At 54.5% G+C, this 14,970-nt stretch overlaps 1 protein-coding gene across 12 annotated transcripts in view; it reads right to left on the bottom strand.

Moving 5' to 3' along the window:
• Positions 1-14,970, bottom strand: part of SPTBN2 (spectrin beta, non-erythrocytic 2) — a 43,615-nt gene that overhangs the window by 26,746 nt on the left and 1,899 nt on the right. For 7 of the 12 annotated variants that reach the window (XM_085010624.1, XM_021082771.2, XM_085010630.1 and 4 more), the window contains 7 exons: positions 11,108-11,233; positions 9,186-9,364; positions 4,210-4,361; positions 3,604-3,777; positions 2,357-2,448; positions 2,177-2,257; positions 1,771-1,886 (listed from right to left, as the gene is read on the bottom strand). In XM_085010624.1, the coding sequence (XP_084866750.1) occupies positions 1,771-1,886; positions 2,177-2,257; positions 2,357-2,448; positions 3,604-3,777; positions 4,210-4,361; positions 9,186-9,342 (772 nt within the window). In that variant the 5' untranslated portion in view covers positions 9,343-9,364; positions 11,108-11,233. Of the gene's footprint in view, positions 1-1,770; positions 1,887-2,176; positions 2,258-2,356; positions 2,449-3,603; positions 3,778-4,209; positions 4,362-6,699; positions 7,141-9,185; positions 9,365-11,107; positions 11,234-14,970 lie in introns of those variants that run through there. The other 5 variants (XM_085010623.1, XM_021082770.2, XM_085010622.1 and 2 more) reach the window with 2 other exon arrangements.

Genomic DNA, 14,970 nt, shown 5'->3' with positions numbered 1-14,970 from the left:
GCAGGGGACCCGGGGCCGCAGGTGGAAGGGAAAACAGGGAGAAAATAGCAAAGACCCAAAGCTGCCCAGGGAGCTTCAGAAGGAGCATTTCCAGCAAGGAAGGTCCTTGGCCCTTCTGTCCTTCTGTCTTCTGGCTGCACCAACACTGCCCTCTGCTCTCCAGCAGAGGAGGCTGAGGAAGCAGGTTCTAGAGCCAGGCTGCCTGAATTTCAATCTCAGCTCCACCAGCCAGAAGCCTGGGGAAGTCACTTAACCTTTAGAGGCCCCTGTCTTCTCTTCCATAGACGGAGGATAATAAGGATATTGATTTCAAAGGGGGCATTGTGAGGACTCGGGGAATTGGAGCGTGGCAAGTGCAGTGCCAGGTGCACAACAAGAGCCCAGTGGCCGTTAGCAGTCTCGTCAGCCTTAGATCAGAATCACAGGGGCCGATCAGCAGGGTCAGCTGAACCTAAGGCCAGTGCTTGGTGAGACCTCAAAGTCACGTAACTTAATTTAGAATCCTAAAATTTTGGAATAAGAAGGTCCCTTAGACACCATGTAGACCAATCTTCTCATTTTATTTTATTTAATTTTCATTTTTAGGGGCACACCTGTGACATATGGACGTTCCTGGGCTAAGGGTCGGTCAAATTGGAGCTGTAGCTGCCAGCCTATGCCACAGCCTTGGCAACACCGAATCCGAGCCACATCTTTGACCCACACCATAGATCACGGCAACGCCAGATCCTTAACCCACTGAGCAAGGCCAGGGATTGAACCCGCATCCTCATGGATACTAGTCAGGTTCATAACCTGCTGAGCCATGATGGGAACTCCCACTAGTTGGGTTCTTTCTTTTGCTTTTTAGGGCCAAATATGCAGCATATGGAGGTTCCCAGGCTGGGGGTCAGATTGGGGCTACAGCTGCGGGCCTATGCTACAGCCACAGCAACGCAAAACCTGAGCTGTGTCTGTGACCTACACCACAGCTCATGGCAACGTCAGATCTTGAACCCACTGAGCGAGGCCAGGGATCAAACCAGCATCCTCGTGGATTCTCATTGGGTTCGTTACTGCTGAGCCACAAGATTCATTCCCTGCCAATCTTCTCATTTTAGAGATGAGGAACCTGAGCCACAGAGAAGCCAAGAAACTGGCTCTATGTCACAGAGTGGCTCTGTGGAGGGGCTGGGCTCGAACCATGTGACAGGGCTCTTTTTGCTACAGGACCGCCTTCCTTCCTACATGGAGATCTAATTTTCACGTCCTTAGAGTCACCCTGTTAGGAGTTCCTGTTGTGGCACAGTGGTTAACGAATCCGACTAGGAACCATGAGGTTGCGGGTTCGGTCCCTGCCCTTGCTCAGTGGGTTAACGATCCAGCGTTGCCATGAGCTGCGGTGTAGGTTGCAGATGTGGCTCGGATCCCGTGTTGCTGTGGCTCTGGCGTAGGCCGGTGGCTACAGCTCCAACTAGACCCATAGCCTGGGAACCTCCATATGCCGAGGGAGCAGCCCAAGAAATAGCAAAAAGACAAAAAAAAAAAAAAAAAAAAGACAAAAAAAAAAAGTCACCCTGTTAGAGTATACCTGTCAGTGGCTTTTAGGATATTCACAAGGTTGGGCAACTGTCACTACGATCTAATTCGAGAATGTTTTCATCACCTCCCAAAGAAACCCTGTAACCATGAGCAGTTACTTCCCGTGCTCCCCGCTCTCAGCCCCTGGCACCCCCTCATCTACCTTCTGTCTCTATCCCACAGCCTCTCTTTTCCACAGCTCTGCCTCACCCTCAGGATCCAGCAGCTTTGTAAGTCCCAGCTCCTTCTCGGCCAGATTGAAAGCGTTCTGCAGGTTGTAATGTGCATTGCATTTCTTCAGGGACTCAAAATCCAGCAGGTCTGGCCTGGGTGGGGAGGAGATCGAGAAGGTATCAAGAGCCTGGGAAATCCCACGGAGGAAAATGAAAGCCACCTCTACCTTCATCCCGCAGTCCCCGGCTCCCCACAGCCACGGCTCCCACCCCCTGCTTCCTGTGCAGGAGGCCCCCCACATCCTGGCTCCTCTCTGAAGTTCATTCTTCCGAACTGCCCTGTAGCTCAGCGTGTCCCACTGCTCTGCCTCCGTGGGTGTGGGCCCCCCAGGTCATCAGCCCACCCAGCAGCTCGGACAGGCCCTGGCACCCCGTCTTCTCACCGGTGTTTGTGCACAATGGCGTTAAAGGCCAGCCCATCTCTCCAGCTGGTGGTGAAGTTGTGCACGTTGACATTGGGGTACCTAGAAGCAGAGACCGGGGAAAACAGTGAGTAGGGCCACCTCGGTCTGTGCCTCCAGGATGGATGCCCAGCTCGTGGGTCCTTTACCGCACAGCCTCACCCCGCCGTCTTCATCTGGCACCACAGCAGCAGGGCATCCTTAGCTGACTTCTTCTCCTTGTTGTCTTCTGTCTCCACGCTTATGTCTTGGATCTAAGAAGGAAGGAAGGAAGGCCCTCACTCCCTGAACGGAGGGAGGCTCCCGGGGTTATCGGAGGCGCTCAGAGGTGCACAGCAGGAAAATGGAATAGGCAGAGATCCAGAGATAGATCCTGGGTCTTTCCTCCTGCGCTGGCGACCACAAAACTTCAGGTCAAAGGGATCTGAGGCAGAACGGGGTGGGAATTCACAAGAGTGGAAGTGCCTTGAAGCGAGGGAGGCTGGTTCCTGCAGGTGGGGAACTGCAGGTGGAGGAGCGGATATTTTCTGAGAGCTGGGTTTCAAAGAGGAGGCTGACGGAGCTCTGCTTAGGGCTGGAGGGAGCAGAGACGGCTACACCCGGGCGGTAGGCAGGGCGAGCAGGAGAGCTGTGACAGTACTAGGACGCTAGACTGGCTAGGTTCAGAGCATGAGGAAGGGTAGGGTGGCATGTGGAAGTTCCTGGGCCAGAGATGGAACCTGAGCCACAGCAGTGATCCAAGCTGCCTCAGTGAAAACACTGGATCCTTAACTGCTAGGCCACTGGGAACTCCAGGGTGGCTGTTCTTTGGAGGGAGGTGAGCAGAGTTTGACGCAGAGGACTGAGCCAGTGACCAGATCCCAGGTGCGGTTCTAAGACTCTCTGAGGTGGAGTTCCCATCATGGCTCAGCGGGTAACGAATCCGACTAGCATCCATGAGGATGTGGGTTTGATCCCTGGCCTCGCCTAGTGGGTTAGGGATCAGGTGTTGCTGTGCGTTGTGGTGTAGGCGGCAGACACAGCTCACATCTGGTGAGCTGTGGTTGTGGTTGTGATTGTGGCCGGCAGCTGCAGCTCCAATTCGACCCCTAGCCTGTCCATGTGCCGCAAATGCGGCTCTAAAAAAGCAAAAAAAAAAAAAAAAGACCCCCCGTGGTGAAGGACCAAGTCTGTAAAATTCCCAGACCCTTGTGCACTTGAGGTCCTACCGCACATGCCCAGTAGGCAGGGGAGGCCACGGGAAGTTTGCTGCAGAGGTGTGACAACAGCCACGCTGGCTTCTACCCTGTCGAAGGGGGAGGGTCCCCTGAACAGGTGCATGAGGTTCCAGGCCCCCCAGGTGCGCAGTGACGGCCAGGGTGGCAGCACCTGTGCGTAGAGCACACGCCGAGTAACACCGTGCGGGGTACCTGGAATCGCAGGATGATGGTCCACACCAGCCCGAGGGTCAGGCGGTGGTTCCCGTCCACGATGTCATGGGAGCCCATATTCTCCAAGTGCACTTTTTGCTCCTTCAGAAACTGCAGCGCCTTGTCCACGTTCTCCAGGCAGTGGATCCGCATTCGGCCCTTGGTGGGCTTTGGCTGTCGGGGGACAGGGGACACAAAGGCACGGGATGGTGGCCCTTCTCCTTCTTCCCTCCACGCTTTCCCAGGGCCCTGCTTCCTACACCTTCCCCATGACCTCCCCCAGGAACACAGGGACCACCCCAGGGAGCCACAGCTGAGTCGCAGATGAGGCTTGGGGCAGATTAAGATTCCCAAGGGAATTAACTGCACCCAGAGTGGGTGGGAAAAAAATGTTTTTCAATGGGGCCACTGTTCCCGTCTCCATGAAGCAATGCTCCCGTTTAATCCAGGCGGCAAAGCCTCTCAGAACGAAACCATCCTCTGAGCAGAGGGCAGCCGCTGCTCTCTGCTCTGTGGTGTCCCTCTCCTCGCTGAGGGCCCCTCCCGTAGCTCGGCCCCTGGACCACTGGCTCTCAGGCCGCCCCCTCCCTCGTGACCACAGCTCACCAGCGTCTCTCCCGAGAGCACCTCGAGGAGCCTCAGGAGGTTACGTCCATCCCGGAGGTCGCTGTACAGGTCTCCCACCCGGCATGTCACCCGGGCCAGGTGCGAGTTCACCCACTTGGTGAAGGTTTTCTTCTGCACAGCCTCTCGCTCATCTGCGGCGGCAACCACAAGGTCATTTCTGCCCTTCAAGTACAGTGCACCTGCTTCTTCTTCTTCTTTTTTTTTTTTTTTTTTTTTTTTTTTTTTTTGTCTTTTTAGGGCCACACCCACGGCACATGGAGGTTCCCAGGCTAGGGGTGGAATCGGAGCTATAGCTGCCGGCCTACACCACAGCCACAGCAACGCCAGATCCGACCTGCGTCTGTGACCTATACCACAGCTCACGGCAACGCCAGATCGTTAACCCACTGTGCAAGGGCAGGGATCAAACCCGCAACCTCATGGTTCCTAGTCGGATTCGTTTCCTCTGCTCCACGATGGGAACTCCACAGGGCACCTGCTTCTAAACACCAGTTGGTGGGGCTGGGGAAGTGAGGTCTGGGGAAGAGGAAGGGAAGGGAGATGGCAGAGAGGAAAACCTGTAACTTCAAAAGCTAGGAGATAAAGAAATCAGACTGAGCTCAGATGCAAGGTAAAGAACAAAAATAAGAGACAGAAAACAGGCTTGGAGAAGAAAGGATGAAAGAAATTAGAAGCAGGGGATGTGCAGAGAAGGTCTGGGATTGAGCTCGAGGCTCTGTCATGTAATGGTGGTGAAACGCTGTTGCTTCATTCACCAGGGCTCACTTTCCTCGTCTGTAAAATGGGCACATTACTTTCTCCTTCAACAGGTCATCGTGTTGATTAAGTGAGACAGTGTAAGACACAGCACGGAACGGCCCCTCGACGAGTTCCTGTTAAACAGGCATGATCTAAGCCAAAGGAAAGAGTATGAGTTGCTCAGGTAGGTCCAGCAGGGGTATATTCCCTTTTTTTTTGGAGGGGGGGGACGACAAAGGGGAGGGTGTGGACTTAAATTACAGCAGTGGCTCTTCCGTGTGGTCATCACATTAGGAGGATGTGACCCTCTGGAGGCTGCGGGCCTCCTGAGTCAGCTGGCTCTCCTGGGATAATTTAAAGAAAAGACAGGCTCCTTGACTTCTGGGCTGGGTTCGTTCAGTTGGTTCAAGGGGGTCCTGTCCCAGGACACTAACATTCCCACGCTAAGAGCGAAAACATCACCTTGAGAGGTGGGAACAGGGGAAAGAGTGAGCCCAAGAAACAGGGAGGGAGCAGGGTGTGCGTGTATGAACCAGGCTGAGTTTATCGCCAGGCTCCAAAAATGTAAGGAGATGCCCAGCTGCCTGATCCCCAGGGGGAGCTGCTGCCGAGGGGATGCTATTAAGGTTCACAGAAAAATAGAAATGAAAAATATTATAAATGACAAAGTGAGGGACGAGGCTTGGGCCATCGAAAGTGGCTCAGGCCACTGAGATTTCTGCCAGTTCTCCCCAGAGGAGTCCAGGGCAAGGACCCAATCCAAGGGGCCTGGGCCTGAAGCGTCACTTGTGTTTCCTTCTCGGCAGCAGCATCTCAGACACCGAAGACGCACCCCTAATCTTGCATTCCGATGCACCTCACCCAGAAACACGGCGACACACCCATGTCGAGTCCTGTCTTTCTTACCTCCAACCCTGTACCTAGGCCAACCTCGGGGTCCCAACAGCTGCTCCGATGGCCTGATGCTCTGTGGGCCTCCTTTCAGGGTCCACAGGCCCGGCCAGAGCCCGGGACCGCCCGGATGCCAAAGAACACGGGGGTGAGGTCTTTTTGGCACACAGGCAGCATCAAAGGGGAAATCGTGAAAACAGGGGCAGCAGGGAGAAAAATGTGCTGAGCCAAGTGCCGCGAACAAAGTGTAACTTTACAAAGTGTCCACACCACCCGCAAACCACAGCAGCTCCCGGAAACACACAGGAGTGTGGGTGCCAGGATGAAGAAGCCGGCTCAGACATCCACCTGAGTCTGTCTGCACGGACTCCCTTTGACACACTCCCTGCTCTCCACACACACTTAGACGCCCACTCAGAAACCCAGGGCAGCGCAAACATGCCCGAGGTCCCTGGCCTGCCGGCTCCCTCCCCGCCACCCCAGCAGGCGCCTCCTGCAGAACGCCCCCCCCTCCAAAACCAGCAGCCTCTGACCTCTCCAAGGCCTCCCTCTCTGCTGACACAGGTGCTGCTTCCACCACACACACCCAGCGGGGCCTCCCCGGCCCCTCACAGCCACTCTGACTTCCCCCCGCCCCTCCAGTGGGTCCCAGCCTTGCCCGACTCCGTCAGCATCCACGGATCTTCTGGCCACTTGTAATTATTCCCCTGGCACATCGTCTCCCAGCACACACGTCTGAGTCACAGATGTGGCCCCCACCGTGCTCGCGGCTGCGGCTCCTCTCCCACGTCCCCGGCCCCGCCCTCCGCGGGGGGCCCCTCGCCGCCCGCCCCAGCCCACCTTGGAGCTGCTTGAAGCGCCCTTCCAGCACGCTGGAGTACTGAGCCGGGTTGATGAAGGCAGCCGGCGAGAGCAGGAGGCCCCCGGGGCTCTGGGACCCCTCCACGGCCTCGTAGTAAAGCTCGTCGGCCCCGTTCAGGCCGTGCCCGGGCCCCCTGCTCACTCCGTTCCCATTCATGGTGCTGCTGCCTCGCTCTCGCCCGGGGCCCAGAGTCCATGCTCTGCCCGCGCCGGGGCGGGGCGCCAAGGGTCCGCTCCCTCCTCGAGCCTGGGATGCCGAGAGCCTGGGGTCCCGGGGGGCGGGCCGGGGTGTGCTTCAAAGAGGCTGGAAGCTTCCAGGAGTGGGAAAAAGGAGTCTAGCGGATGTCTGAGCCCCCGAGCTCCCGGACCCGTCGGCAGAGCACACCTGGTTGCTGCGGCGAGAGGAGACCGAGGCAGCTCCAGACAAACAGGTCGGACGGTGCCGGGGAGGGGTGGGAGGCGGGGCTCGGCCGGCTGGGGCAGGGCCAGGCCCAGCGGGGCGGAGGAGGGAACCGCCAGTGCCTTAGAGACCTGCCCGTCAGGCCCTGAGTTGCCTAAGAGAACAGAAGGGGGTGGGGGTGGGGGTTGGGGGTCCTGCTTCCCCATTCGCAGGTGTGAGAAGGATGCCCCCTCTCAGTGACTCTGGGAGGGCCCCCTTCAGGACGCGGGCGTTATCCCCGCCTCAGAGAGCAGAGAAAAAGCAATCTGGAAGGGCAAAGCCAGCTCAGTCCTAGCCAGGCACCGCGTGAGGTGTGTCTGGGTTCCCTTATCTGTGAAACAGGCGTTATCCTCCTCCTTGGCTCTCACCATCACCTCCGGTTCCAGCTCCTTCCTTGCCACCAAGCCCACCAGGCCCATGCGGGCCAGGCCACCCTGGGTCCCAGGACACCCTCTGCCAGGCCATCTGGGCCCCAGGACACCCTCTGCTGGGCACATTTACCCGATTCCCTCCCCACCTCTCTATGCGCTTCACAGCCTACTCTTGCCCCCTCCCCTCTTCCTCCATTCAGCATTTATTGGCACCTACTGGGTGCAAGGCACAGCGCTAGGCAGAGCCCACACAGCGATGTCTCCTCAGGAGACCTCAGTTTACTGGTGGAGACAAGTAGCTTTTGACAGCACGGGTGGCCTGTGTCCTGTGCATGGATATGGCAAGTCCTGGGTGTCTCGTGTTGTGTGCACGCAGACATGGTGACCATTCTAGAAGCTGCTTTTCTCAAGGTACCAGGGAAACCTCCCACTAAAGAGGTGACATTCTCCATAACCCGTCTTCTACCTTCTCTCACCTACAGAAACGGTGACATGAAGACTTGGAAAGCCAGCCTGTAGACCTAGGAGGAGATGAACAGGGACCCCCGGAAGCAATGGCTGCCCCACAGGGGTCCTCAGACCCGTGCTGGGCTGGCTGAAAAGAATTACCAGGAGACCTTAAAAATCCTGATTTCTGACCACAGGTCCAAAGATGAACTCAGTGTGTCCAGAGTGGGGTTTGAGACCCTGTGTTTGTGAAAACATCCCTGGATGATCCTGTAAAAAGTGTGGCCAGGTTGGGGAACCACCCCCCTCGGTGTCTCCCTTCTTCCAGGAGGCCACCCCGCCCATGCTGGGAGCGTTGCCTCTCAGGAGGGAGTAGCTGTGACCTCGCCCACTGCACTGGGCTGGGAGGCCAGCAGGTCAGTGGAAAAGACGAGGGTGGCAAGGAGGAGGGGAACCAAACAGGGTGGGTGGCCTTGGGGTGTGTGGGTGACTCAGCCCCACGCCAGCCGCTGATGGTGTCAGGTGGCAGCTGCGCTCTTGTTGCCATGACAACTCCTCCCCAGAACGCAGGGAGGCCCGTCGAACGGGTTTGCTTATGAGCTTGTGCGCTTGGAGGAGCTGAAGGGGAGAGCCCAGGCCATAGCGGAGGGCAGGGGCTGAGCAACCTGGAAGAAGGGGCAGGCTTCGGAAACCAGCAGTGGGTGGAGGGAACCTGCTGCAGGGAACAGGCCAATGAAATGATGGGAGGGACAGGCAGCAGGTGGAAGGAACAGGTGGGGAGGGAGCGGAGAGGATAATGGACTGGGAGGAGAACAGGTGTGAGAGATGACAGCCATCAAGGAGGACACGAGAGGTTGAAAGGTAAGGGAGACAGACCAGCAAGACCAAGAGTGCAAGAGAATTAAGGAAAGTGACTCAGGGACAGAGGCAGGGAAGTCAGCTGAGTGCAGAGGGGAACCAAGCTGAGTCCCAGGGGCACGTGGCTTCTCTGCTTGGGGGAAGGAAGCTGGGGCACGTTCTGGATTGCATGCAGTTTCTTCTTGAGGCTGGAGATAAGGACCAGGGGCCTGGTAGGGCGATCAGGATTTGCCACTCCAGCGAAGCAGCTTAGAAAGCAAGTCTGTCTTCCCATGAAGTTCAAGGACTCTTCGAGACAAGCTTCCCTCCCCAGCATCCTCAACATTTCCCTGGCCCTCCCCTGACCTCACCTGCCAGGGCCTTAATTCGAGACCTCTCAAAGAGTCGGGCGGAGCTGCTGTCATTGTCCCAGTCTGAGTCGGGCAGGTCCCAGCGGTTGTTGATGTCGCTGTACTGGCCCTGGATCTCCAAGCTGTCAAAGTCTGTGGGCGACAGGGTGCTGCTCATGGTGGTGGGTGGCCTCTTGCTCCTGCAAGGGGGAACGTGGCTGGTGAGGGGCATCTTGAGGCCACTGAGCCCACCACTCACCATGTCCTTCTCTCCTCCTGCCCTAGGTCTGCTCTGCCTTCCTGATGGCCAAAGGTTGTGGTTGGCTTTTTTTTTTTTTTTTTTTTTTTTTGTGCCAATGGGAAATCATCTCCCAGTGGAGAAGCAGAGGGATGGGAACATGACAGGCACATATGGGGTGAGGCAGGAAGGCAGCAGTTCTAAGAGTGACATAGTGGAGATGAAGGGCTCCAGAGCCTCAGGCTGCAGAGGGACAATGGGCAAAGAGATGAAAGGGGTGATGGCCATCATGGCTCAGGACCTCAGGATGCCCTGTGTAAACCAGGGCAGTGCAGGAAGCAGGTGTGGGATTCCTTGGGCAATCACGAATACAGACCGGAGTTCTTTCATTTCTTGTTCCACAAACTGCTCTGAGCCCCCGCCACACACACACACACACACACACACACACACACACACACACACGATGGCCTCCTTTACCCTGTGACTGATTTGAGATGAAAAGACCCAGATCCCACTCACAAGCCAAGATGCATCTGTGATACACCAGGAAGACTGATGTGCTGTCAGTGTGTTATGATAAAGAGCCCAGAAGTTCAAAAAAGGACACAGTACAGTTCTTTCCCTTTTATTTCCCCCTTTTTTTTTTTTTTTTTTTTTTTTTGCTTTTTAGGGCCGTACCCAAGGCATATGGAAGTTCCCAGTCTGGGGATCGAATCAGAGCTACAGCCGCCGGCCTACACTACAGCTCACAGCAACGCTGGATCCAAGCCACGTCTGCAACCTACACCGCAGCTCATGGCAACGCTGGGTCCCCGACCCAGTGAGCGAAGCCAGGGATCGAACTCGTGTCCTCATGGATACTAGGTGGATTTGTTCCCGCTGCGCCACGACAGGAACTCCTCCTTTTGCTTGTGACAGAGACTAGTTAACCAGTGCTGGATAAATGTCAGCGGTGACATGTGTCCTCATCATGTACATCCATCCACCTCGTCACAACTGTCTGTGGGGCAAGGCTCCATTACCCTCCCCATGGCACAGAAGAGGAAGTTACTCTGTGAAAGTCAAGGTCACTGAAGGCAGCTGGAAGAAGCAGAGCTGGGTTTCGAAGTGAGAGTGTTGCTGACCCTGGGGCAAGCTCTTAATCACAATATTTACATGTTCCTCAAACTTCCTGGGGCCCTTCAGAGCGCCCTGGGACAGAGCAGCACCCATCACTCCCTTCTAGGGCCCGGGCTTGGGACACTGGGACCCTGGGTGTTCAGTTGCCAGCACCACTCACAACTCTAGGTTACACAAACAAACCCTGTCCTTCTCAAAACTAACAAATGAGCTTCTGATTAGCGGCTAGGAATATTTTTTTTAAACCTCTACCGTGCAAAAGTTCTCGAGCAATTCAGCAGCCATTCAAGAGAAGGTAGGGGACTGCACCTGCAAATGATCCTCAAATTCTGAATTTCTCATTTTCCTAGTGCCTCTCAAGTACAAAGAGATTTTAATCCTTAGCGCCACTTCCTAAGGTTTCGGCTGTGACCTTGGCAGTCTGGTTCTGGAAAGGGGGTATGGTATCTCTTGTGTGGCTTGGGGAAAGGAAGAAAGAGGGGGAGGTGAGATGTGGGTGGTTAGGGGCTGTGTTCCCATGGATGCAGATGGCAGAACTTGGCTGCTGTCATTAACTGGTTCCATGAAGCTGAACCTGACCCACCTGAGGGCCTGGACTGTCTGCCGCTCCCCTTTCTCCCTCACACACACAAGGATTTCCCTGGAAGCAGCAGTGATGAGGTGCAAGGGACTTCAGGTCCAAGGTTCCTAGATTTGGGCTTTTCATTCCCTATAATAGGAAAGAGAGCTTAATTTCCACTCGGCCTAGGACTCCTTTCTTATTTAAAATCCATCATTTCCTCCAATCCCTAGCAGATGCTTTGAATTTGCTCTGTAAGTATGGTATAAAAATAAATTCCAGGGCAGAGTCAAGTCATCCTGAGCAAAGACTACTGTAGTCAAGATGTGACCTGGGCTAGAACCACCTAATATTCTCAGCCACTGGACAGGAAGCAGCCCAAACCCCAGGACCAACTCTAACTCTTTTTTTTTTTTTTTTTTTTTTTTTGGCTTTTTAGGGCTGCACCTGCGGCATATGGAAGTTCCCAGGCTAGGGGTCAAATTGGGGCTACAGCTGCCAGCCTACATCACAGCCACAGCAACCTCTGATCTGAGCCACCTCTGCGACCTACACCACAGCTTACAGCGACGCTGGATCCTTAACCCACTAAGTGAGGCCAGGGATTGAACCCCATCCTCCTGGAAGTATTCGTATTTGTTACCACTGAGCCACAGCAGGGACTCCCTTGAACTCCATCTTTCTGGGCCCTTCAGATTAGGGCTTCCTCCCAGGAGCCACGCTTACACTTAGCTGGGGGTGGACCTTTCCAGCACTCACACTCTCCCTGCAAAGACCTCTGGACAAAAATTCCTCTCTACCCTGCACTCCCCCAACCCCCCAAACCCCGCCACAGCCTTCCATTCTGTGACCCCTTTTCGTTTTATCGGGAGTCAGAAACCAATGAAAGCCAGCCCCCAGGGGGGTGGCCAGTAAACTATTTTTTTTTAAAAGAACTAATTTGAGATTCTCTCTCTCTCTCTTTTTTTTTTTTTTTTGGCTCAACTTGCAGCATGTGGAAGTTCCCTGGCCAGGGATTGAACCTGCACCGCAGCTGCAAGTATGCCACAGCTATGGCAACACCGGAGCCTTAACTCAGTGCTCCGCAAGGAAACTTCCTAATCTGGGATTCTTTTAGGTGGGCCCGTGCTTTCCATTTCTCTATAGGCCCCACCATTCCCCATTGTCTCCTTCCCTGGCATGTCACACACTTTTGTTACCTGCTTGGCCAGTGAAGGCTTCTGAGGGTTTCAAACCCTCCCTATATCCATTAAAGAAGCAGACAGCCTGACCCTATCTCCAAACTACTGAGAGTCCCCCGGGACCCCTGCAAGTGCACAAAACCTGAATGGATACTGCTTTGGCTTCGTTTTGGTGATCCAACTTAGTTCTCCTGAGGGATCCTGTTGGGACCTAGGCATGGTATCCAGACCTCCCAGCGAGGTCTGGGTGTTTGAGGCTCTCCATGGAATCCTATAATTTGAGGGAGAAAGTATGAAGCTAGAACCTCCCCTTCTCCCACATAAGAATTCAGCCACCTAAATGGTCCTCTGGCCAAATCCGACCTGAGACACACATGCTTTGTGTCCTGAATTGCCAGGGATGCCTGCCATCATACAGGTAAGGGGCCAAGATGGCACCGGTGTCCTTGGGTCATAGGTCCCTATAAGGACCACCATGCTGGGACTCCAAGGAGTTTGTTCCCGTAGTGAATGATGCGTTCAGCACAAGGATCCTGAGGGCCTCTGCGTTTTGGTTTTAAGCATTTGGGCTCTGCAGCCCCCTGGCTTTTAACAGTATACTGGGTTCTCTGCTCCCTGCTACCATCTCTAGGGTCTAAGATTTTTCTGTTTTTGAGTTTCTTTCTTTTCTTTTCTTTCTTTGGTGGGTGGCGCCTGCGACATGTGGAGGTTCCCAGCCCATGGATAGAACTCGAACCACAGCAGCAATCTGAGCCATAGCAGTGACAATGCCAGATTCTTAACCCAGTGAGCTGCCAGGGAACTCCTATTCGAGTTTCGTTACATGGATTCCACTCTGGTTTCTTCTCACTGAAGTATCATTCAGACCTGAGTCTCCATACCCATTTCCTTAGTCAGCCGGCATCCCAGCCCCATGACCCCCTGTCTGTCTCTATGCTGGAGAATCGTCAACCTTATTCTTCTCCATGGATTCCTGGACGCTGGCTATGGGGCAGTACAGTGGCTACTCCAGATTACGGTTTCACCAGTGCCTTATTCTTAGCCAATGACCTGGAGGCCAGACCCAAGCAGTTTACACAGTTCACGCTAGGATAAAGCCAACTCCCGCCAGCTGTGAGCCTGGGGTCTTGCTAGAGTCTACACCAAGCGCTGCTGGATGGGGGCTCTGCTCAGCCTAGGGCTGATCTTCCAGGACTGCTGCCCCCTCCCCTTCCTCCGCTTAGCTGGGGTAAAGCTAGAAATCCTATCCCCGGGGCTACAGCCTGTCTTGTACCCTGATTCCTCCTCTTGCCACATCCTCCTCCTGATTAATTCTTTACCTCCCTCAGAGAGAGTGGATCGCTCCCTCCTCTGTGCTCCCACAGCACTTCAGCGCACAGCTATTATTGCACTGATCACATTGTATTACAGTTAGTTGTTTATGTGACTCTCTGCCTGCCCCACTTTTAACCCCTTGAAGCCAAGGGGTCTTACTCAGGTTGGTGTTTTCCCTGGATAATAGGTATTCGATAAAGAGATATTGAATGAATGGGCCATAATTCTTTTTTTTTTTTTTTTGCCATCAAATTAATACCTTTCTTAGGGCTGGAGAAAAATGTGAGGAAAGAATGCTAATGAGATCAGAGAAGACCCTCTGCTCCTCATCCGGGAGTACTGCCAGGGTTGAACACGCTTAGGTCAGGATCAGGGCTTCTCAAGCTTGCATGAATCCCAATTACGTGGAGGGCTGTTAAAACACACACCACCGGGCCCTGCCCGCCCCCCCCCCGCCCCCTGAGCTTCTGATTCAGGAGACCTGGGGTGGGGCCTGGGAATGTGCATTTCTAAACTGTTCCCAGATGACACTAAAACTATTAGTCGGGAGACCATCTTTTGAGGGCCACCGCTGTCCAAAGACAAGGAGCAGTGAGAACTATGTGGACAAAGAGGTCACCAAGTTTCCAGGGTGAGTGTGACCAGGGGTTAGCCTCTGGGTCTGCTGAGGCTCTATCCCAGGCTAAACTCAGATACAACTTCCCCTCAGAAACCCCAAGGCCCACAAAGCGCAGTGAAGAAGCCTCAGGCAATGAGAGGGGAAAATGAAGATGGAGTGGGCTCTAGATCTAATGAGACAAATAGAGCTGATGGCCGGACACAGGCGAAGCAGAGAGGTGCAGAAAGCGCTATGGCCGGAGACTCTGCCTGGAGGCAGAGCTGAACAAATGACAGCCGGATGAAGAACAGATGAGAAGAAATGGGAACTTCAGCACAGTGAAAATCTCATCTGACTTCAAGTATGAGTGGACCAGCAGAGAGAGAAAAGAAAAAGGAAATCACCAGCAAACTCAGGGCTCCTAGGACAGCAAAGGAGGAGGCACTCAGGGAAAGCAGAGACAGGAAAGACAGACAAAACCCCAACCACTTCCCCCAAGACTGTGTTCCTGGAAAAACACCAGGAACTCTTTTCCAGGAAACTTAGGACCTGGGCTGAAGAGTGGGACAGAATTTTTGTTCAATCTTCTTTAGAATCCGCCACTCAGGGCAGAATTTTTCAGACTCATTTGCACTCCCTTGCTACGCCCCTCCCCCAAGTCCGAAACGCGGGGTTACATCAGTTTCTGGAAGGGACACATCCAAGATCCCTATTAGCTTTTTCCTCCCTAATACTTTGCTCTTCTGAATATGCCAAGATGTTGCCCAGCACCCCAAGCTAAGACATATTTGGAA

Source organism: Sus scrofa, chromosome 2 (genome assembly GCF_054392235.1).
Source record: "Sus scrofa isolate SSC_HxYL_T2T_F1_AM1 chromosome 2, Sscrofa_HxYL_maternal_Yorkshire_Landrace_v2.0, whole genome shotgun sequence".
NCBI classification, from domain to species: Eukaryota; Metazoa; Chordata; class Mammalia; order Artiodactyla; family Suidae; genus Sus; species Sus scrofa.
The sequence above is the reverse complement of the archived record's forward strand: the minus strand, read 5'-3'. Positions and strand labels throughout refer to the sequence as shown.